Raw genomic sequence first — 22,564 nt, forward strand, 5'->3', positions numbered from 1 at the left:
TTAGAAACAAACACCATCTATCTCACTTTGAGGACAGCAGCATTAATCTGACTTATTTCTTTAGACTGATTAACAGTGTCTCGTTGATTAATGATGCAAATGAACGGGGAAGAAGTTACAAGTTACACTCAGCAACTCACCAGGTGGGAAACATCAGTCATGATTTGTTGAACAAATGATTCCAGTGTTAACGTCATAGAAGGACAAACAATTGGATCTATTGATCTTGTTTGCTGTACTATGTAGACATCATAGAAGTAGAAAATCCAATTTGTGTTATTAATTTTTTTGCATGCTTATTTTAATAGCAAAAGCATGAAACCAAACCAAAACAAGACAGTTGACATATTGTTTTGACTGTGTAGAGGGCGTATATTAAGCTCAACAGAAGCAAGGAACTGCCACAGAGGAGAAAAAGACATTATTACAAGATATGATAATGAGATACTTTTCTTGTTAGGTAACGAGAGTTCTACGTTTCCATAAATCTTTGTGTCTGGAAAGTAAGTCTCAAATCTTAACCTTCAAGTCTCGAGCAAGTCTCAAGTCTTAACCTTCAAGTCTCGAACAAGTCTCAAATCTTAACCGTCAAGTCTTCAACTTGAAATAAGTTCAAATCTAACTTCAAGTCTCTAAATGACCCAACTCTAGTCTCGAGGCAAGAAGTCTTAACCTTCAAGTCTCAACAAGTTCCCAAATCTTAACTCTCCAATCTTAACCTTCAAGTAAGTCTCAAATCTTAACCCAAGTCTCAAGCAAGTTCGAATCTAAAGTCTCACCAAGTCTCAAGTCTTAACCTTCAAGTTCTCAACAAGTCTCAAGTCTTAACTTCAAGTCTCTAACAAGTCCAAGTCTTAACCTTCAAGTCTTGAATCAAGTCTCTCTACCCTAAGTTCTAACAAGTCTAACTCTTCAAGTCCAACAAGTCTCAAGTCTTAACCTCAAACCCAACAACAAGTCTCAAGATCTTAACCAAAAGTCTCGAATCAAGTCTCTTAATAAGTCTCACCTTCAAGTCTCAAGTCTTAACCTTAGAATTCAAGTCTTCTAAGTCTCAAGTCTCAAGTCTTAACCTTCAAGTCTCAACAAGTCGTCTCAAGTCTTAACCTTCAAGTCTCAATGTCCTAAATCTTAACCTCTCAAGTCTCAACAAGTCTTCAACCTTCAAGTCTCAACAAGTCTCAAATCTTAACTCACAAGTCTCGAATTCTCTACCAAGCCCTAAGTCTTAACCTTCAAGTCTCGACCAAGTCTCAAGTCTTAACCTTCAAGTCTCAAACAAGTCTCAAATCTTAACCTTCAAGTCTAACCTGCACGAGGAGCCAGTGTAGAGAAGCTAACACTGGAGTTATATGGTCTTTCTTTCTAGTTCCTGTCAGAACTCGTGCTGCAGCAGTTTAAATTAACTGAAGGGTTCTAACAGACTTGTTGGAACATCCTGGGATTACAGTAATCTAATCTAGATGTAACAAAAGCATGAACTAGTTTTACCAACTTTACCAACATTAGTCAAGTCTCAAGTCCTTAAATTTGCAGATGTGACTTGAGTTCCTGTCTCTTCTTGTCTTCAGCATCCAGATCCATTTTAATGAAATCCTGCTGTGCCTGTAATAACTGATTTTTTGGTCATAAAGGTTGTGGCCAATTCCGCTGTGCAATATCTATTTTAGTGTGAGTTTTGGAAATGGAAGTCGAGGGAAATTGCCCTGCACTTGATTACCGGTGATTGCTTTGTGAATTTAACTGATGAACAGTGCAGAGGGTGTGAAAACGGTGCATTCACAGAAGAGAACAGCAAACCAAACTAATGATAAGCACGATTGTAGAAAATCTGTCAAACCAGGACGGGGGAAATAAACGTTTATGCTCTTAATCGGTAAAAAACTCTATATGTTGTGTTACAGTAGACGTGGTTGAATAGATTTGTATCATAAGTCTCGGCTTTAAAGCAAAAGCTCTTTCTTTACAGCTGAAAGCCTCTTCAGTGGCTTAGTGATTTGTTGAACAGCAGCTGGTAAAAAGGCTCCTGGTTTGTTGCAGCAGAGTGAAAGGCAGCCTTTTCAACCTAGATTATACTTGACTTGATGATTACAAGGAACATGAGGCTGACAGCACAGGTCTGGATCAATACAGGGACACTCTACGCTCACTGGCATTAGCATGTCCTGGACTTTTACTTGACATGTGCACACAGGTTGAATACTTAGTAAAGCCACATAAGTAAATAAATAAATACAAAAAAACGATGCCTTAGTGATAATAAAAACAGATTGAAATGAAATTTTGCTTTTCATGATGACTGTCTCCATAACAAACCTTATATGGCATGTGCGATCACTATGGAAACAAACAGTAAGAGAAGAATAAATGAGGACATAAAATAAGCACTTGTTTTTTTATTGAATAAATCAGATTTGTGCACAGCAAATACTTGGTACAATTGCTAAGCTTACTTTCACGTTGCTACACACTATTGTGCTAAATTTTGGTTGTATTTTTTGTTTATTTTGGATCAGGTCTATGCCCACTGTGTTATATTTTACTACTATTACTATCCCAGTGATTACCAAAGCCTGGGTTGCGGTCCCCTGGTTGGCCGCAAAGGTGCTGTGGGTGGGCCATGAAAAATGACTATGAATAGGGTCTAATTTAGTTCTAATTCTAGTTTTTTTCTAGCAAGAATTCCAGTCATGCAAGTTTTATTTTTTCTATCTTTTTTTGTTTTAAAGAAAAAAAAAACCTGTCAAAATTCTTCACTAATAATTTCCTTATAGTCATTTTGTTATCTTTTAAAATAAGACTTTTAAAATGAACACAACACAATTGTGGCTCCTTTAATTTCAATAAAGAAACAAGTGTGCTATTAATGCTTAAAAAAGAGCAGACTGTTATTAGTCTTATTATTATTATGATGATGATGAACAGAAAAAAAGCATACTGTTGTGTTTTTGCAAATTTAAATTTCCCGAAATGAATTCATGAATTTTCAGCAACTTTTTAAGCAAAAATGTGAAATGGCTTTTAACCACAACAATTTAGACCCTTTAACCAGCGCTTTGGGCAATGATTCTGTTGATCCATTGAATGTATGGATTATGACAGATGTCCATAAATTTTGCTGGGGTTGTACACGTATAGTTGGCATTGCCCCTGACAATGACACCATAAATCCTGTTCTTGTAAACAACTCCTCCACCAGAGTCACCCTGCAAGAGGCAAACAGAAAACAATACGCACACAACAATCACATAAACAATCTACATGCATAGTTACAACACCAGAACACTCAACAACCCTATCAATTATATACTTAAATTCAGAGGTGGAAAGAGTACAGAAATATTCTACTCAAGTTAAAGTACCACTATTTTGATAAAATTTTTACTTCAGTACAAATAAATGTACTGGTCTGTACTCAAGTTAAAGTTGAAATTTCTCACTCACTGAGGGACCTTAATTAACACCAATTCACCTGTCCTCATCATTCACCTGTCCCTGTCCTCATCATTCACCTGTCCTCATCACCCATTCATTCCTGTCCTCATCACCCATCTGTTCTCATCATTCACCTGTCCTCATCACACACCCTGTCCTTATCACTCACCTGTCCTCATCACTCACCTGTCCTCATCATTCACTGCCAAAGTTTCCGGTGTTTGTTTGTTTTTTTAAATTTCAGGCCAACCTTTTTTTTACTCAGTAACGGCTGTGATTTAAAATGTAGTGAAGTACAGTACTTCCAAAAAAACATACTTGAGTAAAAGTAAAATTACAAATGACACAATAACCTACTAAATTACAGTCATGCGAGTAAATGTTTCTTTCCACAACTTTCCACCTCTGCTTAAATTAAATAAAGAAGACAAAAAATGTATTATATTTTGTTTGCTTCTGACCTATAAAACAAACAAATAAACAAATACTACCGCAATTTGGTCTCTAAGATCTTAATTACTTACTTTGCATGCGTCCACGCCAGGTTTTTGGCCACACATCAATTGTTCATGAGCATAAGTATGATAGTTTTTCATCCTTTTTATGCGTTGACAGTCCACAATGGTGGTATCGGCACATTGGAGAGCAGCTGTATAATTAGGTTCTGATAATGATAATGAGTCGTTAGAAATGTGACACATACAATTACAAAGCAGACTTATAGATATACGATGAAATAAATCCAATTGTATGTATTTTTAAGAATAATTCATTTAAAGTTGTTAGTTTCTGCTGCTGCTACTGATTGGTCACCACCTAAAGTACATATGAAACTGTTATTCTGAGGCTACAAAACCCTAACTTTTTTAAATTTATCGAATTAAAACACAGTCTAATACAAACACACTAATGTAAACAAGTTAACCCTTTAACACCGAGCAGACGACACACTTTGCAATACTGCACTTATGCGACGGTTTGTGCTATCGGAAAAATTCCAGCGGTTTCTGAAAGCTGAGAAGTTGCACGTCAAAGCCAGTGTGTGGTTATTGCGGTAATTTCACTTGTGGCTGTCGCAGGAAGCCGGCAAATCAGCGTCTTTGTCACCAGAGAGCAGAGAGTTGGAAAAACGCCTGCACTGTTTTTGCATATTGAGACAAAGACTCAGATAAATGTTATTTTAAATATATGTTATACTGTTCATATTTCAAAATCTGGTGTCCATGTATAATGTATTTAATATGTAATATTTTAAATTGTAAAAACACAACATTAACATGCAGTAAACTGCCAGATATTGAAAGTTATTCTAGAAAAACTTACTCTGGTTCATTTTCTGGTTCTTTTATGGTAAAAATAAGTCTAAAAGTCCAGACGCACATTTTGAGGCTTAGGTGTTAAAGGGTTAATAGCAACACAGTCTCAAGACAAAATGAAAGAATCTAAATATCTCTGAACACAAGACAAGATCACAGTATGCTGATATTTGTAATAAATTTAATTAATTAATGGAATTGTTCTCACGTCTTTCATTATTTGGGCCTGATGTTGAAGCACCATGACCTGCAATCTGAACTGTATCACCTCTGCAAAAATAACACATTGAATTTAAAAAAATAAATAAATAATTACAATTATATCTGACATTATTTTTCTCTACATGTTAATAAAAAGATCACAACTCACAGCCTGGGAGGATTTTGACAGTCGGGAAGTTGAACAGTCTGGGTTTGAGTTTTTGAGGGGAGCTTCACTAACATGATGTCGTGTGTCCTGCCGTTGCTGTCCTTGAAGGTCACGGGTGGATCTGTGATTTGCACCGTTCTTGCTGGACCTGGATGCACACCTAAATCTGCATACATAGTCCTGCAAGAGGCAGGTTAAAAAAAAACAGTGACGTTAACAATGGCCTCATGCCATTTGTGTACATCAGCACTGAAAAAGCTGCAAATTGACATGAAATAATTCCATATTAACAAGCATAATGTACATTAAGTGTTCCTAACATTGGGGAACATCTGGACTGCATGCATGGAACTAATGTTCTGAAACTTCAGAAGCTAAATGGAACACACCCATCATTAATTTGATGATTTACACCTGCGATTTTACTGCTATGACCTCTCTGAAATATTGTTCCTTTTTAAATAAAGCTGGGAGAGGCATATTAATTTGTTTTGTTTTTTCCTGCATTCATACAGCAGTAGTGATAGACTGCTATCACTTAAAAATCATTAATATCAATGTATCACCATTGATTATATGGCATAACCTGCAGAACAATACAGTATTAATTTGATTAATAATTCCATATTAAAGAGCATCATTTATATTAAGTGTTCCCAGCCTTGGGGAAAATCTATGACCAATCACTAAGTATCCATTAAGTTAGAGGCTATATACATATGTTTTCCTATACGAGAAATGTTGCTATTCCAGCAGTGGCAACACAGGAAAATTAGTCTAAAAGAGTGTTGGACAATAAATATGGACAAGACCTTCAGGGATGGAGGGATGCCTCGGGGCATCTGTATTTGAGGGTATGAGACTCAAAAAATAATTCTAGTGTGTTTTTTACCGTCCTGGTATCAGACAGTGAGCAGCGGTCAGAATCCACTGGTCACTGATCAGAGAGCCACCACACAATGTTTCATGAGTTCCATTATCCATCCTAAATTGGACGTGGTAGTGACGGTCATTATGTCCACAGCCCACACCGCCGATGATTCTCTTCTGCAGATCCACCACTGTGCTCACTGTGACGCCTGAAGGAGAAAGTAATCCATGTTTATGAATAAGAACAACATTGTCATTGTCATTGTGTATTCAAGGAACATGAAGTGAACATCAAGCTCTTATTCACCTGTGTCCTGCATTAAAAATGTGGTAATACAACATTAAAAAGAACAATGCAATGACAAAAAGTAAAAATATAAGAAAAACAAATGTGGTGATGACAAATAAAACATAATAAAACTATAAAATGAAGTGTATGTCTAAAATAATAAATGTTCTAAAAATACTATGACAATGGGCCATTAAATTGATCCTTGAGGCACACCATTTTCTAATGCAGTGATTAACAATTTATTACAGAATATAGTAAGACAAAATGTACTTTCTGAAATGCATGCATGTCATGTCATTTCTGAAAAAACATGTCATAAAAACAAGTCATATCAGCAAGTTGTGAAAAGCCTTTTGATGAAGCCAAAAAGAGATGCTTTCTTAGTCTGAAATTTGAGAGTGTAAACCAAAAATGTAGAACGTCGTTGTTGAACACTTACCGACGCACAGCAGAAAGAGCAGATGTGTAAGACAAGCCATCGCCATCGTTCGCTGTCAAATGACTGTCCACCAACTGCAACAGTGGTGGGTTTTTAAGAGGAACGCAGACACAAGCGTAATCGCCGTCATTATCTGTGTCGTCGTTCAAAGCAACTGTCACTGCACCCGCAGGTAAATCAGGATGCAAATATTTGGGTTATGCAAAAAGTACTGCGTGACACAGAGGACGAGTTTTAAAAGTCATCCTTCTCTGTCGAGGTTGAAGAAAGTGTGAGTCAGATCGTTCCCGTCGTCCTCTGGAATTTTGAAGGGTTCACTACGAATGCTCTCGTACAGTTTCTGAGGAGAAGGCAGTAGTTCAGAATAGTTCAAACAATGTGATGACAGAAATTTCCTGTGCTCCGTGTCTAGAAAGTGAAGCCAATGTGAAACAAGTCTAGATGGAAATGAGCTTACTTCTCCCTTAATTTATTATTGTTTTGCTCAGGATTCTCTGGATTCTCAATGATTAGTACGATGTCCACTTTGTCAATTTTGGTTCAAAGCAAACGATAAAGCAGGGTGTGATTTAGGGAAGAGGTCTCAAACGCCTGGAGCCTGTGGGCCACGTTGACTTGATATCACAGTGAAGAGAATTCAGGCCTTAGAAAACACTTGGTTTCAGGGGAGTCACAGGAAGGTTTCATATTTTATTCACATTCAACGTTGGCCTCGGTCTGAAACTCATATGGAGTTTGAGACCACAGATTCAGGGCGTCACTATGGTGGGATTTTACAGGGAGTGTGACCCCCAGTGACCTGCCAGTCAATGGACCTCTCCATAAGATTCCACCCCCTTGGATCTTCCCCAGCTCCGCCCTTTCCAAAACCAACCAAACATGGTCTCTTCTGGTCAAATAAAAAACGTGTATGTTTATGTGTACGTGTATGTCAAAAAATAATAAATGTTCTAAAAATACTACGACAATGGGCCTAAAATTGATCCTTGAGGCACACCATTTTCTAATGCAGATATGCCTGTATATACAGTGATTAACAATTTATTACAGAATATAGTAAGACAATATGTACTTTCTGAAATGCATGCATGTCATGTCATTTCTGAAAAAACATGTCATAAAAACAAGTCATATCAGCAAGTTGTGAAAAGCCTTTTGATGAAGCCAAAAAGAGATGCTTTCTTAGTCTTAAATTTGAGAGTGTAAACCACACACTTAGAACTTACAGTGGTGAATTCAAAGTAGTAGAGACAGTTGTCAGTCAGGATCAGTGTTTGGAATAACGCCGTTTAAAAGAACGGCGTTAGGTAACAGCGTTATTTTTTCAGTAACGGGGTAATCTAACTCATTTCTTTTCCCTTCGTTACAGCGCCGTTAACGTTACTGGAAAGTAAAATGCGGTGCGTTACTATGCATTGATTGAATGAACAGTGTAATCCCAACGCACCCCTGGCTCACAGCTGGTGAGGAGGCGGGTTAATAACGAGGTAAGCGATTATGATTGACCAAGGCAGAGTCATGTTTCACGCATTCCAGCATACGTGCTACACACACACACACACACACACAAACACACACGCACACAACAGCTAAACAGAGAATCGATGAAGCAGCAGAGATGGCGAGTCAGGACTCCGATGTAAAGTTGGCACTTTCATTGTTTGTGGCGATAAAATCACTACTTCAAGTTCATTGTGATCAAAGGCAAGTAATGTGTACATTATGTCCCGGAGCAAAAACTTTGTCGACATCCGTTGTAAGCAATTCTAATTTAATGAAGCATCTCACAATGGCACAAGCAAAGTGAGTTGCCAAAAACACCGATTATTGAGAGTTTGATTTATTCAATTAAGAATAAGACTACAGAGCTAAACACACTTTTTTGTTGTTTAAAAGTTTACTTTTGTTGTCTCAGGTTGAGGGAGTTTGATTTAATTTGCTAGAGTTAAATGCTCTTTATATGTTGTAACTGATAATACTTGAAGTGCAGGATAAACATCTTGCCGTCTGTCGACCTGCAATAAATATAGAAAGTTATGTACAAACATATGTCTGTTCTACTCATTTCAACTGACTTGTGAAAACTACACAAAAAAATCCAAATTCTTTGACAACTTTTTTTAACAGTAACGCAAATAGTTACTTTCCCTGGTAACGAGTTACTTTTTATTATAGAGTAATTCAGTTACTAACTCAGTTACTTTTTGGAACAAGTAGTGAGTAACTATAACGAATTACTTTTTTTTTTAAGTAACGTTCCCAACACTGGTCAGGATGAACCATCGCCTCTTCCACGTCTTCACTCGGCCTCCTGAAACGCAGACACAAGCGCAATCGCCGTCATTATCTGTGTCGTCGTTCAAACTGTCACCTGCACCGCAGGTAAATCAGGATGCAAATATTTGGGTTATGCAAAAAGTACTGCATGACACCGAGGACGGTTGTTTTACCCAGTTTCAAAAGCCATCCTTCTCTGTCGGGGTTGAAGAAAGTGTGAGTCAGATTGTTCCCGTCGTCCTCTGGAATTTTGAAGGGTTCACTACGAATGCTCTCGTACAGTTTCTGAGGAGAAGGCAGTAGTTCAGAATAGTTCAAACAATGTGATGACAGAAATCAACCCACATTTCCTGTGCTCCGTGTCTAGAAAGTGAAGCCAATGTGAAACAAGTCTAGATGGAAATGAGCTTACTTTTCCCTTGATTTATTATTGTTTTGCTCAGGATTCTGTGGATTCTCAATGATTAGTACGATGTCCACTTTGTCAATTTTGGTTCAAAGCAGACGATTAAGCAGGGTGTGATTTAGGGAAGAGGTCTCAAACGCCTGGAGCCTGTGGGTCACGTTGACTTGATATCACAGTGAAGAGAATTCAGGCCTTAGAAAACACTTGGTTTCAGGGGAGTCACGGGAAGGTTTCATATTTTATTCACATTCAACGTTGGCCTCGGTCTGAAACTCATATGGAGTTTGAGACCACAGATTCAGGGCGTCACTATGGTGGGATTTTACAGGGAGTGTGTTGGATCTTCCCCAGCTCCGCCCTTTCCAAAACCAACCAAACATGGTCTCTTCTGGTCAAATAAAAAACATAAAGAAAGGGAGACAAACTGAAGTGACGCTGAATCTGCAGTGAGACTGGTAGGATCATGGGTGTGTTCACACCAGCACATAGTCTACAGATTCTTGTCCTTGTAAAAATAAATAACTAAATGAATGAGTCCTTTATCAGTCGTGCATTTAAGCCATCCTCTACTAGAAGCCTTCCTAGAATTAGGAGCAGTGAACAGCCACTGAGCACTATGGCAACCCTTTAGTTGCAAGCCAAGTTCCCTTTCCACTTGGCCATGGGCTGCCCTATGTGTTCAAGCCACCATTATGATATAACACAACCAGACAGAAACTGTCAAATATGTATTTGTTTCTTTTTTTTTTATTAGTTTTTATAGTTAATATACTTTTATTTTTTGTGTCCTTCCCTGTATGATGTATTGTATTGAGACTTTAACTTTAATTATCCCCACAAGTAATAACGGGTGACCCAGACAATGCCAGAAGATGAAAATGACAGCTGTGGTCATCATTGTCATGAGGTCGGACGTTCTCACCGAGAGCAGATCATCGGGCAGGTCCTCGCCGTTGTTGATGCCTCTGTTCATGGAATTGAAGCGGTCCAGCGTGGTCCTGTCCTTCACGTTGGGGTTGTGGAGGCTGGTGTTCAGCATGATTATAGCGAAATAGACTTATTTTACCATTCAAACCGAGTTAATTATGCAATTCACAATATTCTTATCTCCTTGTTGGCTTCTGGAGGAAACGACCATGCCACCTATTATTATATTTCACAGATGCTCTGCTGTTATTTTTGATGTAAACAAGTGAAGGTGGGGTGAGAGCTGACCTCAGGGCCTGGACCAGGTTGAGGTCAGAGAACTCGTGCAGCTCCACAAAGGCCTTCAGGGTCTGGAGGTGGAGCTCCTCCCTGTGGAGGAGAAAGGAGGTAGAATATGAAACATGACACCGGCAGAAAGTATTCACCTTGTTGGAACCTGCCTTTACCATCTGTCTGTTCTCATCCTGCTACTTTCTTTTCCTCCTTCACACCACCTCTTCCTACTTAAGCCAATCCACTGGGCCTTTCATGGTTTTCCATCCCTTCTTTTATCACCTCTTTACTTTATAGCATCTCAAATCCTCCGTGTCCTTTCTCCAAGAAATTCCCCTATCGCCGTTTTGTTTTTTATCGCCCCTCCTCCTTGTAGAGGAACTCGGCGATGGACTGAGCACTTCCACCCAGCAGCTTGTTTTCCACCAGGTACCGGATTCCCTGCACACAGACATTCACACGCACAGGATGTAAAATTGATAAGCGGATAAATAGTTTCACGTAAAGCTGAACATGCAGAGGGAAGTACAGCGTTCTCGGTTTGTGATGTAGTGAATCACACTCTGCTGTGTTTTCATAATGAGCTCATCTCTTTTTTGTAAAAATCAACATTTGGTATTTACTCACACTGATATTATATGCATGTACAGTATACCGTATATCCCAAACTGCCGTGCAACATCTCTCACTTAAATGCTGGTATAGTTTACCTTCATGGTTATACAGCTTATTATTAGAGTCAATGAGAGCCCACGCTTAGGAACTTGTGACATTTAATCATGGCACTGCAGACTGTGAGAAATGACTCCTCTCTCACCTCTCGGTTTCCTACATACTGTAGGTGACTGCATTGACCCCCTGACTGGAAATCCCCTGACGAGGCCCAGAAACAGACGTTCTCTGTCCTCTAAGAATACACTGATACTGAATCTCAAATAAAGCTATTCTTTTGATATGATGATTAAAAAAAGAAAACCAGAAACATTTTTCAAAAAAAAGGGAGATCTTCACAAGGCGGCCACATTTCTAACCTTATGGTGAGTGAGTGAGTCAAACTATGTCAGAAAGCCATTGTGAAAATGCAACGCAAGTATCTGAGGTTGGAGAACTCGCGTTCAAACAGGTGCGGGGTCGAAACTCACTTTTCCTCCGCAAACTCAAAGCTGAGTACCTCGGCCATCACGTTGTCGATCTCCATCTTTAACTTCTGTACAGGGAAGAAGAATGTTTTAATATAATAAAAGTTTAAGTTGGAGTTAAATATGGATGCAGATAACAGATATTCTGATGTCTGAATGTACTGTATCTCACCTGGATTTCGTCCAAAAGGTCTTTCTTATACGTCTTAATGCTCTCAATCTCCATCTTCTCATCTTCTGTAAAGTCTGAGGAAACTGATTGGAAAAATATATTGAACCAAACATTGGACGGATTGTCTGTAATTTTACATATGATAATCATGCGTTAACCCTTAGTGCTCACGTGGCACGGATCTGTACCACAGGTGCACCCATGGTAAATTGCAGTGGGAATTTACCATGTGTTGTCAAGTCAAAATTCAAACTCCAAAATTCAATTGTTCTTCTATTTTTGTTAATAAAAATGAGCCAAGCAAACTTTGAAATGTGACATATTTCCAAATTTCACAAATTTCACAAACTCAATTCCGATTTTTAGTACTTTTTGCTCAGGTGTGTTTATGTAACTGGTGAAAATGATAACACAAAACATGTTATCAGATTGCCTATAGGTTGTGCTGGGAAAAAAAGTATATAAGACTCTCTATTTTGCACATTCTTATAGCCTCTGTATATACGTTTTAACATAGTAATGGGAAAAAAAAGCAGCCTAAATGCTCTGTGTCCTGGGGTTTTACCCTGCTTTGCAATGATTTGAGTGATTTGAATTTACATACTGCATCTCTGTATCTTGCATGTAAACATAGAAATGAAAAAGGAAATGTGGTTTTCTCTGAAGAACCTGCAACACAGGTGTTGTGGTTTTCACATTTCTCGATAAACACACATTTAGACCTATGCACGCACAACTGCTAATATTGAATACTGGAGGTTTTGAGGAACAGTTCGAATGGTCACTGTCTTCTCAGGGTTTTCTGCTGAAAAAGAGCTTGTTTGAATATCAGGTGTAAGTAACTTAAATGTATACGTGTTTGTCATCAGCGTAGAGGATGTCGTGGTGAAAATGGCAGCTGTCATCCCTCTGTGTCGAGATCAAGACCACAGGACCACCCCACCCTTACAGTGTGTTTCGCCAAACTCTATGATTTTAGGGTTAGCTGTGTTAACCCCCTGTAGGGTTAACCCTCCTCTAGACAGAACTACAAAAAATGGTGCCTTAGTGACAATAAAAACAGATTGAAATTAAATTTTGCTTTTCATGATGACTGTCTCCATAACAAACCTTATATGGCATGTGCGATCACTATGGAAACAAACAGTAAGAGAAGAATAAATGAGGACAAAAAATAAACACTTGTTTATTTATTGAATAAATCAGATTTGTGCACAGCAAATACTTGGTACAATTGCTAAGCTTACTTTCACGTTGCTACACACTATTGTGCAAAATTTTGGTTGTAATTGTTGTTTATTTTGGATCAGGTTTTGGTTTTTTTTTGTAAACAGAATAGCAGCCTGTTGAAAGCAAGAATTCCAGTCATGCAAGTTTTATTTTTCTATCTTTTTTTGTTTAAAAAAAACAAACAAAAAAAAAACTGTCAAAATTCTTCACTAATAATTTCCTTGTAGTCATTTTGTTATTGTTTAAAATAAGACTTGGCCCCTTTAATTTCAATAAAGAAACAAGTGTGTTATTAATGCTTAAAGAAGAGCAGACTGTTATTAGTCTTATTATTATGATGATGATGATGATGATGATGATGAACCGGAAAAAAAGTGTACTGTTGTGTTTTTGCAAATTTAAATTTCCCAAAATGAATTCATGAATTTTCAGCAACTTTTTAGCAAAAATGTGAAATGGCTTTTAACCACAAGAAATTAGACCCTTTAACCAGACATTTTCTTTGCCAATGGTTCTCTTGATCCATTGAATGTATGGTTTATGACAGATGTCCATAAATGCTGCTGGGCTTGTACACGTATAGTCGGGATTGCCCCCGACAATGACACCATATATCCTGTTCTGGTAAACCACTCCTCCACCAGAGTCACCCTGCAAGAGGCAAACAGAAAACAATACGCACACAACAATCACATAAACAATCTATATGCATAGTTACAACACCAGAACACTCAACAACCCTATCAAGTATATACTTAAATTCAGAGGTGGAAAGAATGACACAAAAACCTACTAAATTACAGTAATGCGAGTAAATGTTTCTTTCCACAACTTTCCACCTCTGCTTAAATTAAAAAAAGAAGACAAAAAATGTATTATATTTTGTTTGCTTCTGACCTATAAAACAAACAAATAAACAAATACTACCGCAATTTGATCTCTAAGATAAACTCACTTTGCATATATCCACGCCAGGTTTTTGGCCACACATCCATTGTTCATGACCATCATACTCTTTGATCCTTTTTAAAATGTTTATTAAGTCTTCACATTCCACAAGGTTGGTATTGGCACATTGGAGAGTAGCTGTATAACCAGGTTCTGATAATGATAATGAGTCGTTAGAAATGTGACACAGACAATTACAAAGCAGACTTATAGATATACGATGAAATAAATCCAATTGTATGTATTTTTAAGAATAATTCATTTAAAGTGGTTAGTTTCTGCTGCTGCTACTGATTGGTCACCACCTAAAGTACATGAAACTGTTATTCTGAGGCTACAAACTTTTTTTTTAAATTTAACGTAATTAAAACACAGTCTAATACAAACACACTAATGTTAACAAGTTAACCCTTTAACACCGAGCAGACGACGGTTTTTGAAAGCTGAGAAGTTGCACGTCAAAGCCAGTGTGTGGTTATTGTGGTAATTTCACACTGTCGCAGGAAGCCGGCAAATCAGCGTCTTTGTCACCAGAGAGGAGAGAGTTGGAAAAACGCCTGCACTGTTTTTGCATATTGAGACAAAGACTCCGATAAATGTTATTTTAAATATATGTTATACTGTTCATATTTCGGTGTCCATGTATAATGTTTTTAATATGTAATAATTTAAATTGTTAAAACACAACATTAACATGCAGTAAACTGCCAGATATTGAAAGTTGTTCTAGAAAAACTTACTCTGGTTCATTTTCTGGTTCTTTTATGGTAAAAATAAGTCTAAAAGTCCAGACACACATTTTGAGGCTTAGGTGTTAAAGGGTTAATAGCAACACAGTCTCAAGACAAAATGAAAGAACCTAAATATCTCTGAAGACGAGACAAGATCACAGTATGCTGATATTTGTAATAAATGTAATTAATTAATGGAATTGTTCTCACGTCTTTCATTATTTGGGCCTGATGTTGAAGCACCATGACCTGCTATCTGAACTGTAGCACCTCTGCAAAAATAACAAATTGAATTTAAAAAAATAAATAAATAATTACAAGTATATCTGACATTATTTTTCTCTACATGTTAATAAAAAGATCACAACTCACAGCTTGGGACGATTTCGACAGTTGGGAAGTTGAACAGTCTGGGTTTGAGTTTTTGAGGGGAGCTTCACTAACATGATGTCGTGTTCCTTGCCGTTTCTGTCCTTGAAGGTCACGGGTGAATCTGTGATTTGCACCGTTCTTGCTGGACCTGGATGCACACGTAAATATGCAAACATAGTCCTGCAAGAGGCAGGTTAAAAAAAAACAGTGACGTTAACAATGGCCTCAAGCCATTTGTGTACATCAGCACTGAAAAAGCTGCAAATTGACATGAAATAATTGCATATTAACAAGCATAATGTACATTAAGTGTTCCTAACATTGGGGGAACATCTGGACTGCATGCATGGAACTAATGTTCTGAAACTTCAGAAGCTAAATGGAACACACCCATCATTATTTTGATGATTTACACCTGCGATTTTACTGCTATGACCTCTCTGAAATATTGTTCCTTTTTAAATAAAGCTGGGAGAGGCATATTAATTTGTTTTGTTTTTTCTACATTCATACAGCAGTAGTGATAGACTGCTATCACTTAACAATCATTAATATCAATGTATCACCATTGATTATATGGCATAACCTGCAGAACAATACAGTCTTAATTTGATTAATAATTCCATATTAAAGAGCATAATTTATATTAAGTGTTCCCAGCCTTGAGGAAAATCTATGACCAAACACTACGTATCCATTAAGTTAAAGGCTATATACATATGTTTTCCTATACGAGAAATGTGGCTATTCCACCAGTGGCAACACAGTCTATACTTGAAAACAATAAAAACAAAAGGAAAATTAGTCTAAAAGAGTGTTGGACAATAAAAATGAACAAGACCTTCAGGTATGGAGGAATGCCTCGGGGCATCTGTATTAGTATTTGAGGGTATGATCAAAAAATAATTCTCGTGTGTTTTTTACCATCCTGGTATCAGACAGTGAGCAGCGGTCAGAATCCACTGGTCACTGATCAGAGAGCCACCACAAAATCCTGATTGTCCCTTAATTTTATCAACCATCCTCAATTGGACGTGGTAGTGACGGTCATTATGTCCACAGCCCACACCGCCGATGATTCTCTTATGCAGATCCACCACTGTGCTCACTGTGACGCCTGAAGAAGAAAGTAATCCATGTTTATGAATAAGAACAACATTGTCATTGTCATTGTGTATTCAAGGAACATGAAGTGAACATCAAGCTCTTATTCACCTGTGTCCTGCATTAAAAATGTGGTAATACAACATTAAAAAGAAACAAATGTGGTGATGATAAATTAAACATAATAAAACTATAAAATGATGTGTATGTCTAAAATAATAAATGTTCTAAAAATACTACGACAATGGGCCTAAAATTGATCCTTGAGGCACACCATTTTCTAATGCAGTAATGCCTGTATATACAGTGATTAACAATTTATTACAGAATATAGTAAAACAAAATGTACTTTCTGAAATGCATGCATGTCATGTCATTTCTGAAAAAAACATGTCATATCAGCGAGTTGTGAAAAGCCTTTTGATGAAGCCAAAAAGAGATGCTTTCTTAGTCTGAAATTTGAGAGTGTAAACCAAAAATGTAGAACGTCGTTGTTGAACACTTACCGACGCACAGCAGAAAGAGCAGATGTGTAAGAGAAGCCATCACCATCGTTCGCTGTCTAATGACTGTCCACCAACTGCAACAGTGGTGGGTTTTTAAGAGGAACCATGACCTTTTTATAATGTGAGATCATTATCAGTTATTGCGAAAGAGACCCAGTAACACCAATTTTTTTTTAATTATCATTATTATCATATTGTTTGTGGAATTTGTAAGTCAGGTCACTTTTTTGCTTTTGCCTTGTGGGCCAGACACGGCTCACCAGAAGGTCCAATCCGGCCTAGAGGATGAATTTGTGAAAATTTCACAATGTGAATATAATCTTAATAATATGACATACTATAATTTTCAGTCTCAGAATCACATAAATCCATTGTGATCTGACAGGAACGTCGACACACTGTCGCACTTGCTTCTAAGCTTTCCAAAGACAAGTTGTTATGGTATATTATGATGATGTAAATGTCTATAGTTTTATTTTGTGACTTTATAGGCTGCCACCATATTTAGTGAAACTCTTGTGAAGTGAAAACCAACATAAGACCATTCTTTCAAATTTGCTACCATTTAAGATTAAAGTCAATATAAGGGTAAGAACATACCAAGGTGATATTGAGATATTAATGTTCATGTGTGTTGTCCTGAAAAGCCAATGGCGAAGGAATTCCTGCACCTCATCGACTCTTTTAATCTTGTGCAGTCTGTGTCTGGACCCACACAGGAACGTGGACACACACTTGATCTTGTTTTGTCATATGGTTTGCCTGTTTTTAGCTTGCCGTCGCTATCAGACAACCGTGAAAAATGCTAAAAGAAACCATTTCTCTGACATTATCCTGTCAAACAGTCACAAGACCCGTGTTTTGTTTGACACCATTAACTTGGTTCTAAATGCCCCACAGACTGCCTGTATGGAGGCCTCCACCACTGTTTGTGAGAACTTTATGCACTTTTTTATTGACAAAGTCTCTTCTGTTAGGGCTCTTATCGCACCTCCTGCATATGAGGTGTTTTTAACCAGTTTGAACTTGTGACAATGTCTTTTTTACAAGAGGTTGTTGGTCGGCTGAAGCCTTCAGGTTCTCCAAATGATGCTGTCCCTCCTCGACTATTTAAAGAGGTTTTCCACACTATAGGGCCATCTATTATTCTGGTTTTTAAATAGCAGTCTGTCCACAGGTTTCAAACAAGCAGTAGTGCAACCTCTTATCAAAAAACCTGGTCTAGACCCTGCAGTTCCGGCCCATCTCCAAACTGCCTTTTATCTCAAAAATACTTGAGAAGCTAGTCCATGGTCAAGTAATGGCCTTTTAGAGGAAAATAATATCCTTGAGGTTTTCCAGTCCGGTTTTAAATCACTGCACAGCAGATGATGATGCAAGCAACACAGCTACAGCTGTGCAGAATTCCCCCAGAAGCATCATTAAATGTACTGCTTTATTATGAGCGTTGATAAAGGGCCCAGCGGAGGCTTGGACCGACCCTGTTTCAAGCTGTTATCTTACATCTACAGCTTGTGCTGTTACAACCTTTAATGCTGACTTGCAGATTGAACATGTAGATTTCAAATGGAGGAAGACCAAATTGAAAAAGCCAGTCACCCTCACAGCAGAAGTAATCAAAATGTTCTGTGCAGGTCGTTTCTATACAGTATATATATATATAAATATATGTACATACACATATGTATATATTTTTATATATATCTATATATATATATATATATATATATATATATATCAAATCTACATGCCTATTAAAAAGAATGATGCATACTCTTTTAAAATTCTACTTGAGTGTCTTGATGACATAAAGGCCTGGATGGCTCTGAACCTTTTAAATTTCAATGACAAGAAGACAGAAGTGATGGTGTTTGGTGGCACCACTGGGACCCCTCAAGTAGATCTGGGCTGCTTGGCACCGCTTTTAAAACACACTATCACAAACCTGGGGGTTAAAATCAACTCTGATCTGAAGATTGACAACCAGATCAGGTCTGTTGTTAAATCAAGCTTTTTTTCAATTGAGGCAGCTGGCCAAAATAAAGCCAATTCTCTCGAGGCAACATTTTAAAATGGTAATTCACGCCTTTGTCACCACTCGGCTGGATTACTGTAATTCACTTTATGTGGGGGTTAGTGCGTCCTCCATTGCCAGCTGCACAAAACACTGCCGCACGTCTTTTAACTGGCACACGTAAATTTGAGCACATTTCCCCTATTTAAGCCTTACTCCACTGGCTGCCCATACACTTCAGGATCGATTTTAAAATGATTTTATTTGTTTTTAAATCCCTGAATGGTCTTGTCCCGCCCTACCTCTCCGAGCTTCTACATCCACACTCACCCGCTCGCTCTCTCAGGTCAGCTGATCAGCTGCTCCTGAGTGTGCCTAAAACCAGGTGGAAGCTCAGAGGGGATTGTGCCTTCGCTGTCGCAGCTCCAAAACTTTGGAATGATCTGCCTCTGCACATAAGACAGGCCTTGTCCTTGTCTGTTTTTAAATCCCTTCTTAAACCCACCTTTTCTCTTTGGCCTTTGACACTTCATGAGACGTTTGGTTTTTATTTATTTTATATATTTTAATTTGAATATAATTTATTGTTTTTTATTGTATGCCTGCTATTTCTTATTGTGTTTTTATGATTCTAATTTATTTTAAGCTGTTTTATCTCATTTTAAACCCTTTAACTTATTATGCCTTTTATTTATTCTGTACAGCACTTTGGTCCATTGTGGTTTGTTTAAAGTGCTTAACAAATAAAGTTGGATTGGATTGGATATTGGGATGATGCAAGCAACACAGCTACAGCTGTGCAGAATTCCCCCAGAAGCATCATTAAATGTACTGCTTTATTATGAGCGTTGATAAATGGCCCCGCGGAGGCTTGGACCGACCCTGTTTCAAGCTGTTATCTTACATCTACAGCTTGTGCTGTTACAACCTTTCATGCTGACTTGCAGATTGAACATGTAGATTTCAGATGGAGGAAGACCAAAGTGAAAAAGCCAGTCACCCTCACAGCAGAAGTAATCAAAATGTTCTGTGCAGGTCGTTTCTATACAGTATATATTATATATATATATATATATATATATATATATATATATATAGATAGATATATGTATATCTATCTATATATAGAGAGAGAGAGAGAGAGACAGAAGAGAGAGACCAGGAACAGATATACAACTGTATCAAGTTACAACTTTATACAAGACAGTTAGAGTCAGTGATGACATGTTTATACAACTACAATGTCATTTATATAAGCAGCAGCAAAGACTGTTGATAAAAATTCTACTGATATCGACTTTTAATTATAGCATAATGTATAATATATATAATGATGACGATATGTATGATAGTAATAGCCTCGAAAACTGGATCTGGATCCTGCAACTTGCAAGATGAGGACAGAGAGAGAGGGAGAGAGGGGAAAGGAAGGAAAGACACAAACTCGTATTCATACCCTGAATATTGAAATTCCCCCAGCAGTCTAGGTCTATAGCAGTATAACTAAAAGGTGGTCCAGGTTTCCCTGAGCCAGCTCTAACTATAATCTTTATCAAAAAGCAAAGTTTTAAGTTTTATTGCTATTTTTTGTAATTTAACTATGTATTTTAACTCTGCTGACATTTTTTATTGCCGATGTACAGCACTTTGGGCAGCGATGATTGTTGTAAATGTGCTTTATAACTAAATGTGACCTTGACCTTGACCTTATGTCTAACTTTAAATACAGAGCGAGTGTCTGCCTTTCGAACTGTCATTGGGAGCTGGTTCCACAGCAGAGGTGCCTGTTGAGTGGAAGCTGGGACCTGAAGAGTAGTAGGAAACGAGAGGAGCTTGAGAAATCACACATGCAGGTGTGTGATCATTAAAACATTAATGATCATATTCCAGTTTTTTGAAATGTCTGTTTTTCAAGGCCACAATAAGTGGTTTCTTTTTTGTTTTTATGATTGTATGTATTTTTGATGTGAGTGATGATAACAAGAGGTGTTGGTTTAAAACTGCTGTTCTCACCCTGAGGTTGTCCATCTCTTGTTGTTATCTGTGACACCACAACTGCAAGTCAGCATGAGAAGCTAAAACCACATAGAAGTGTAAAAACTCAGCTGGGTCAGTTCCCGTTCCTGTAACCCTGAACAGATAAGTAATGTAGCTGATCGATGGAAATCATTAATTTTCTGTAATTTAATCTTCTCTCTGAAATGTGCTAAAACGTTCCATATTTGGTTGAGCCAGTTGCAAAAACAAAACTATTTTCCATCAGCTTGAATAAAAAAAATGTGTGACTGCAAAGGTATGACGGTGATAAAACCCAGACATGCAGGATAAGAACTAATGGATTTGAAGTTGAAAGCAATACAAGAGAGGCAGGGATGATTTCTTTGAAGAGCTCGGTTTATTGTGCAATTATTTTTTTTTTATCAAAAGGCATGTAGCAGGTAGATGTACGATCAGAAACAGTCTTCGACCGTCTTCAGCCAACATTGGCCTGACACTCTTCTTTAACAACCCAACAGCTTTCCTGGCAGGTACAGTATATATTTCTCCCTGGCATACTACACAGTAAGAGATGTTTTCTATATATTTATATTACAACACTGCTGTGTTGTGTCCAGTTTGATGTGGAGATTGCAGATGAAGGTAAAAACAATAAAGAACTAAGAAAAGAGCGTTCGTCAACAGAAAGATGTTCCAGTTTTTGCAAATGCGCTGTGGCAAAGAGAAGCAATGAGAGTTTCTTGTAGATCTTGAATGTCTGGTTGCATTTATTTATGAGGGGTTTACAGTTTAATTTAGTTTACAGTGTACACTTGTATTCCATGGGGGCTCTAATAGTGTTCCCCATCCGTGCATAGTAATCTGAAATCCAGCTGCTTTATGGCGTAGCATAATGACCACTGCTGCGGAAAGAAATGACACCATAAATCACCACACCCGTTCCAGAGGCACACTGTTTGTGAAGAATAAAAAAATAGATATATTGTTTGTGATTTAATTGAGCTTGAACAACAATGACTTTGGGGTTTTATTGCAAGTCCATCAGAATTTAATGTTACTCTGGCTTCATCAGGGTCATATCTGAGGATGAGTCTGGTTCCTTATATACTTACTGTGATGGATTCCCTGAAGATGCAAAGTATATGACGTTGTTATTCAGAAAGCCAAAATAATTATCCAGACACTGATGTCTTTTATTGTTGTGGTTGTCAAACTTAAATGAGTACACGAGCTACATTAACAGTGGAAGCTACGTCAAGCTCAGTGTGCTGTTTTGCAACATGAGAGCAGGATGTGGATTATTTCAAGTTGTTCTCTTCGACTTGGTATCTCTATAGTTACGTCAAAAATTGGATCTGGTCATTGTCCCATTTGCATCTGAGGAACACAGCAGGAAACATACAGTCTTTCAATCCTGAGGAAGCACAGACTAGATGATCCAGTCAAGACACATGACCACACACTTGGCAGTTGTAAATATCTATATAACACGTTTAATACTTACAATTTGAAATTGGGAAGGATGCCTGTTAACCCCTCACACTACCGGATCATTTAGCCAGATAATCTGTTAGTATCAGCCTACAATCGGAAGGCACCCACGATTGTTGTAAGAGCCAGAAGGGGACCAATATCTGGCCAATTATCCTCAAATGTGGGCCAGGCATTAGTCATTTTCTGGAAATTTGCTCAAAATAGACCAACAGATCAGTATACATACTTGTGTGGATCACTTTTTGGTTCAT

At 37.8% G+C, this 22,564-nt stretch overlaps 3 protein-coding genes across 3 annotated transcripts; all 3 read right to left on the minus strand.

Moving 5' to 3' along the window:
• Positions 1-2,381: 2,381 nt before the first annotated feature.
• Positions 2,382-8,315, minus strand: LOC122771110 (anionic trypsin-2-like). The gene is made up of 6 exons (XM_044028461.1): positions 6,723-8,315; positions 6,014-6,200; positions 5,122-5,301; positions 4,960-5,021; positions 3,960-4,099; positions 2,382-3,206 (listed from the first exon to the last, which is right to left on the minus strand). The coding sequence occupies exons 1-6, from the start codon at positions 6,766-6,768 to the stop codon at positions 3,045-3,047; spliced, it is 777 nt and encodes a 258-aa protein (XP_043884396.1). The 5' UTR covers positions 6,769-8,315; the 3' UTR covers positions 2,382-3,044.
• Positions 8,316-8,925: 610 nt separating this feature from the next.
• LOC122770946 (cytohesin-4-like) lies at positions 8,926-11,970 on the minus strand. Its single transcript, XM_044028181.1, has 8 exons — positions 11,917-11,970; positions 11,748-11,812; positions 11,423-11,478; positions 10,923-11,046; positions 10,621-10,701; positions 10,328-10,430; positions 9,173-9,284; positions 8,926-9,033 (listed from the first exon to the last, which is right to left on the minus strand). Exons 1-8 carry the CDS (start codon positions 11,968-11,970, stop codon positions 8,969-8,971), a joined length of 660 nt encoding a protein of 219 aa, XP_043884116.1. The 3' UTR covers positions 8,926-8,968.
• Positions 11,971-13,091: 1,121 nt separating this feature from the next.
• Positions 13,092-16,877, minus strand: LOC122771108 (thrombin-like enzyme cerastocytin). Its single transcript, XM_044028457.1, has 6 exons — positions 16,808-16,877; positions 16,122-16,314; positions 15,198-15,377; positions 15,036-15,097; positions 14,102-14,247; positions 13,092-13,797 (listed from the first exon to the last, which is right to left on the minus strand). The coding sequence occupies exons 1-6, from the start codon at positions 16,851-16,853 to the stop codon at positions 13,609-13,611; spliced, it is 816 nt and encodes a 271-aa protein (XP_043884392.1). The 5' UTR covers positions 16,854-16,877; the 3' UTR covers positions 13,092-13,608.
• Between the last annotated feature and the right edge of the window lie 5,687 nt (positions 16,878-22,564).

This window comes from Solea senegalensis, linkage group LG6 (assembly GCF_019176455.1).
Source record: "Solea senegalensis isolate Sse05_10M linkage group LG6, IFAPA_SoseM_1, whole genome shotgun sequence".
Classification (NCBI taxonomy): domain Eukaryota; kingdom Metazoa; phylum Chordata; class Actinopteri; order Pleuronectiformes; family Soleidae; genus Solea; species Solea senegalensis.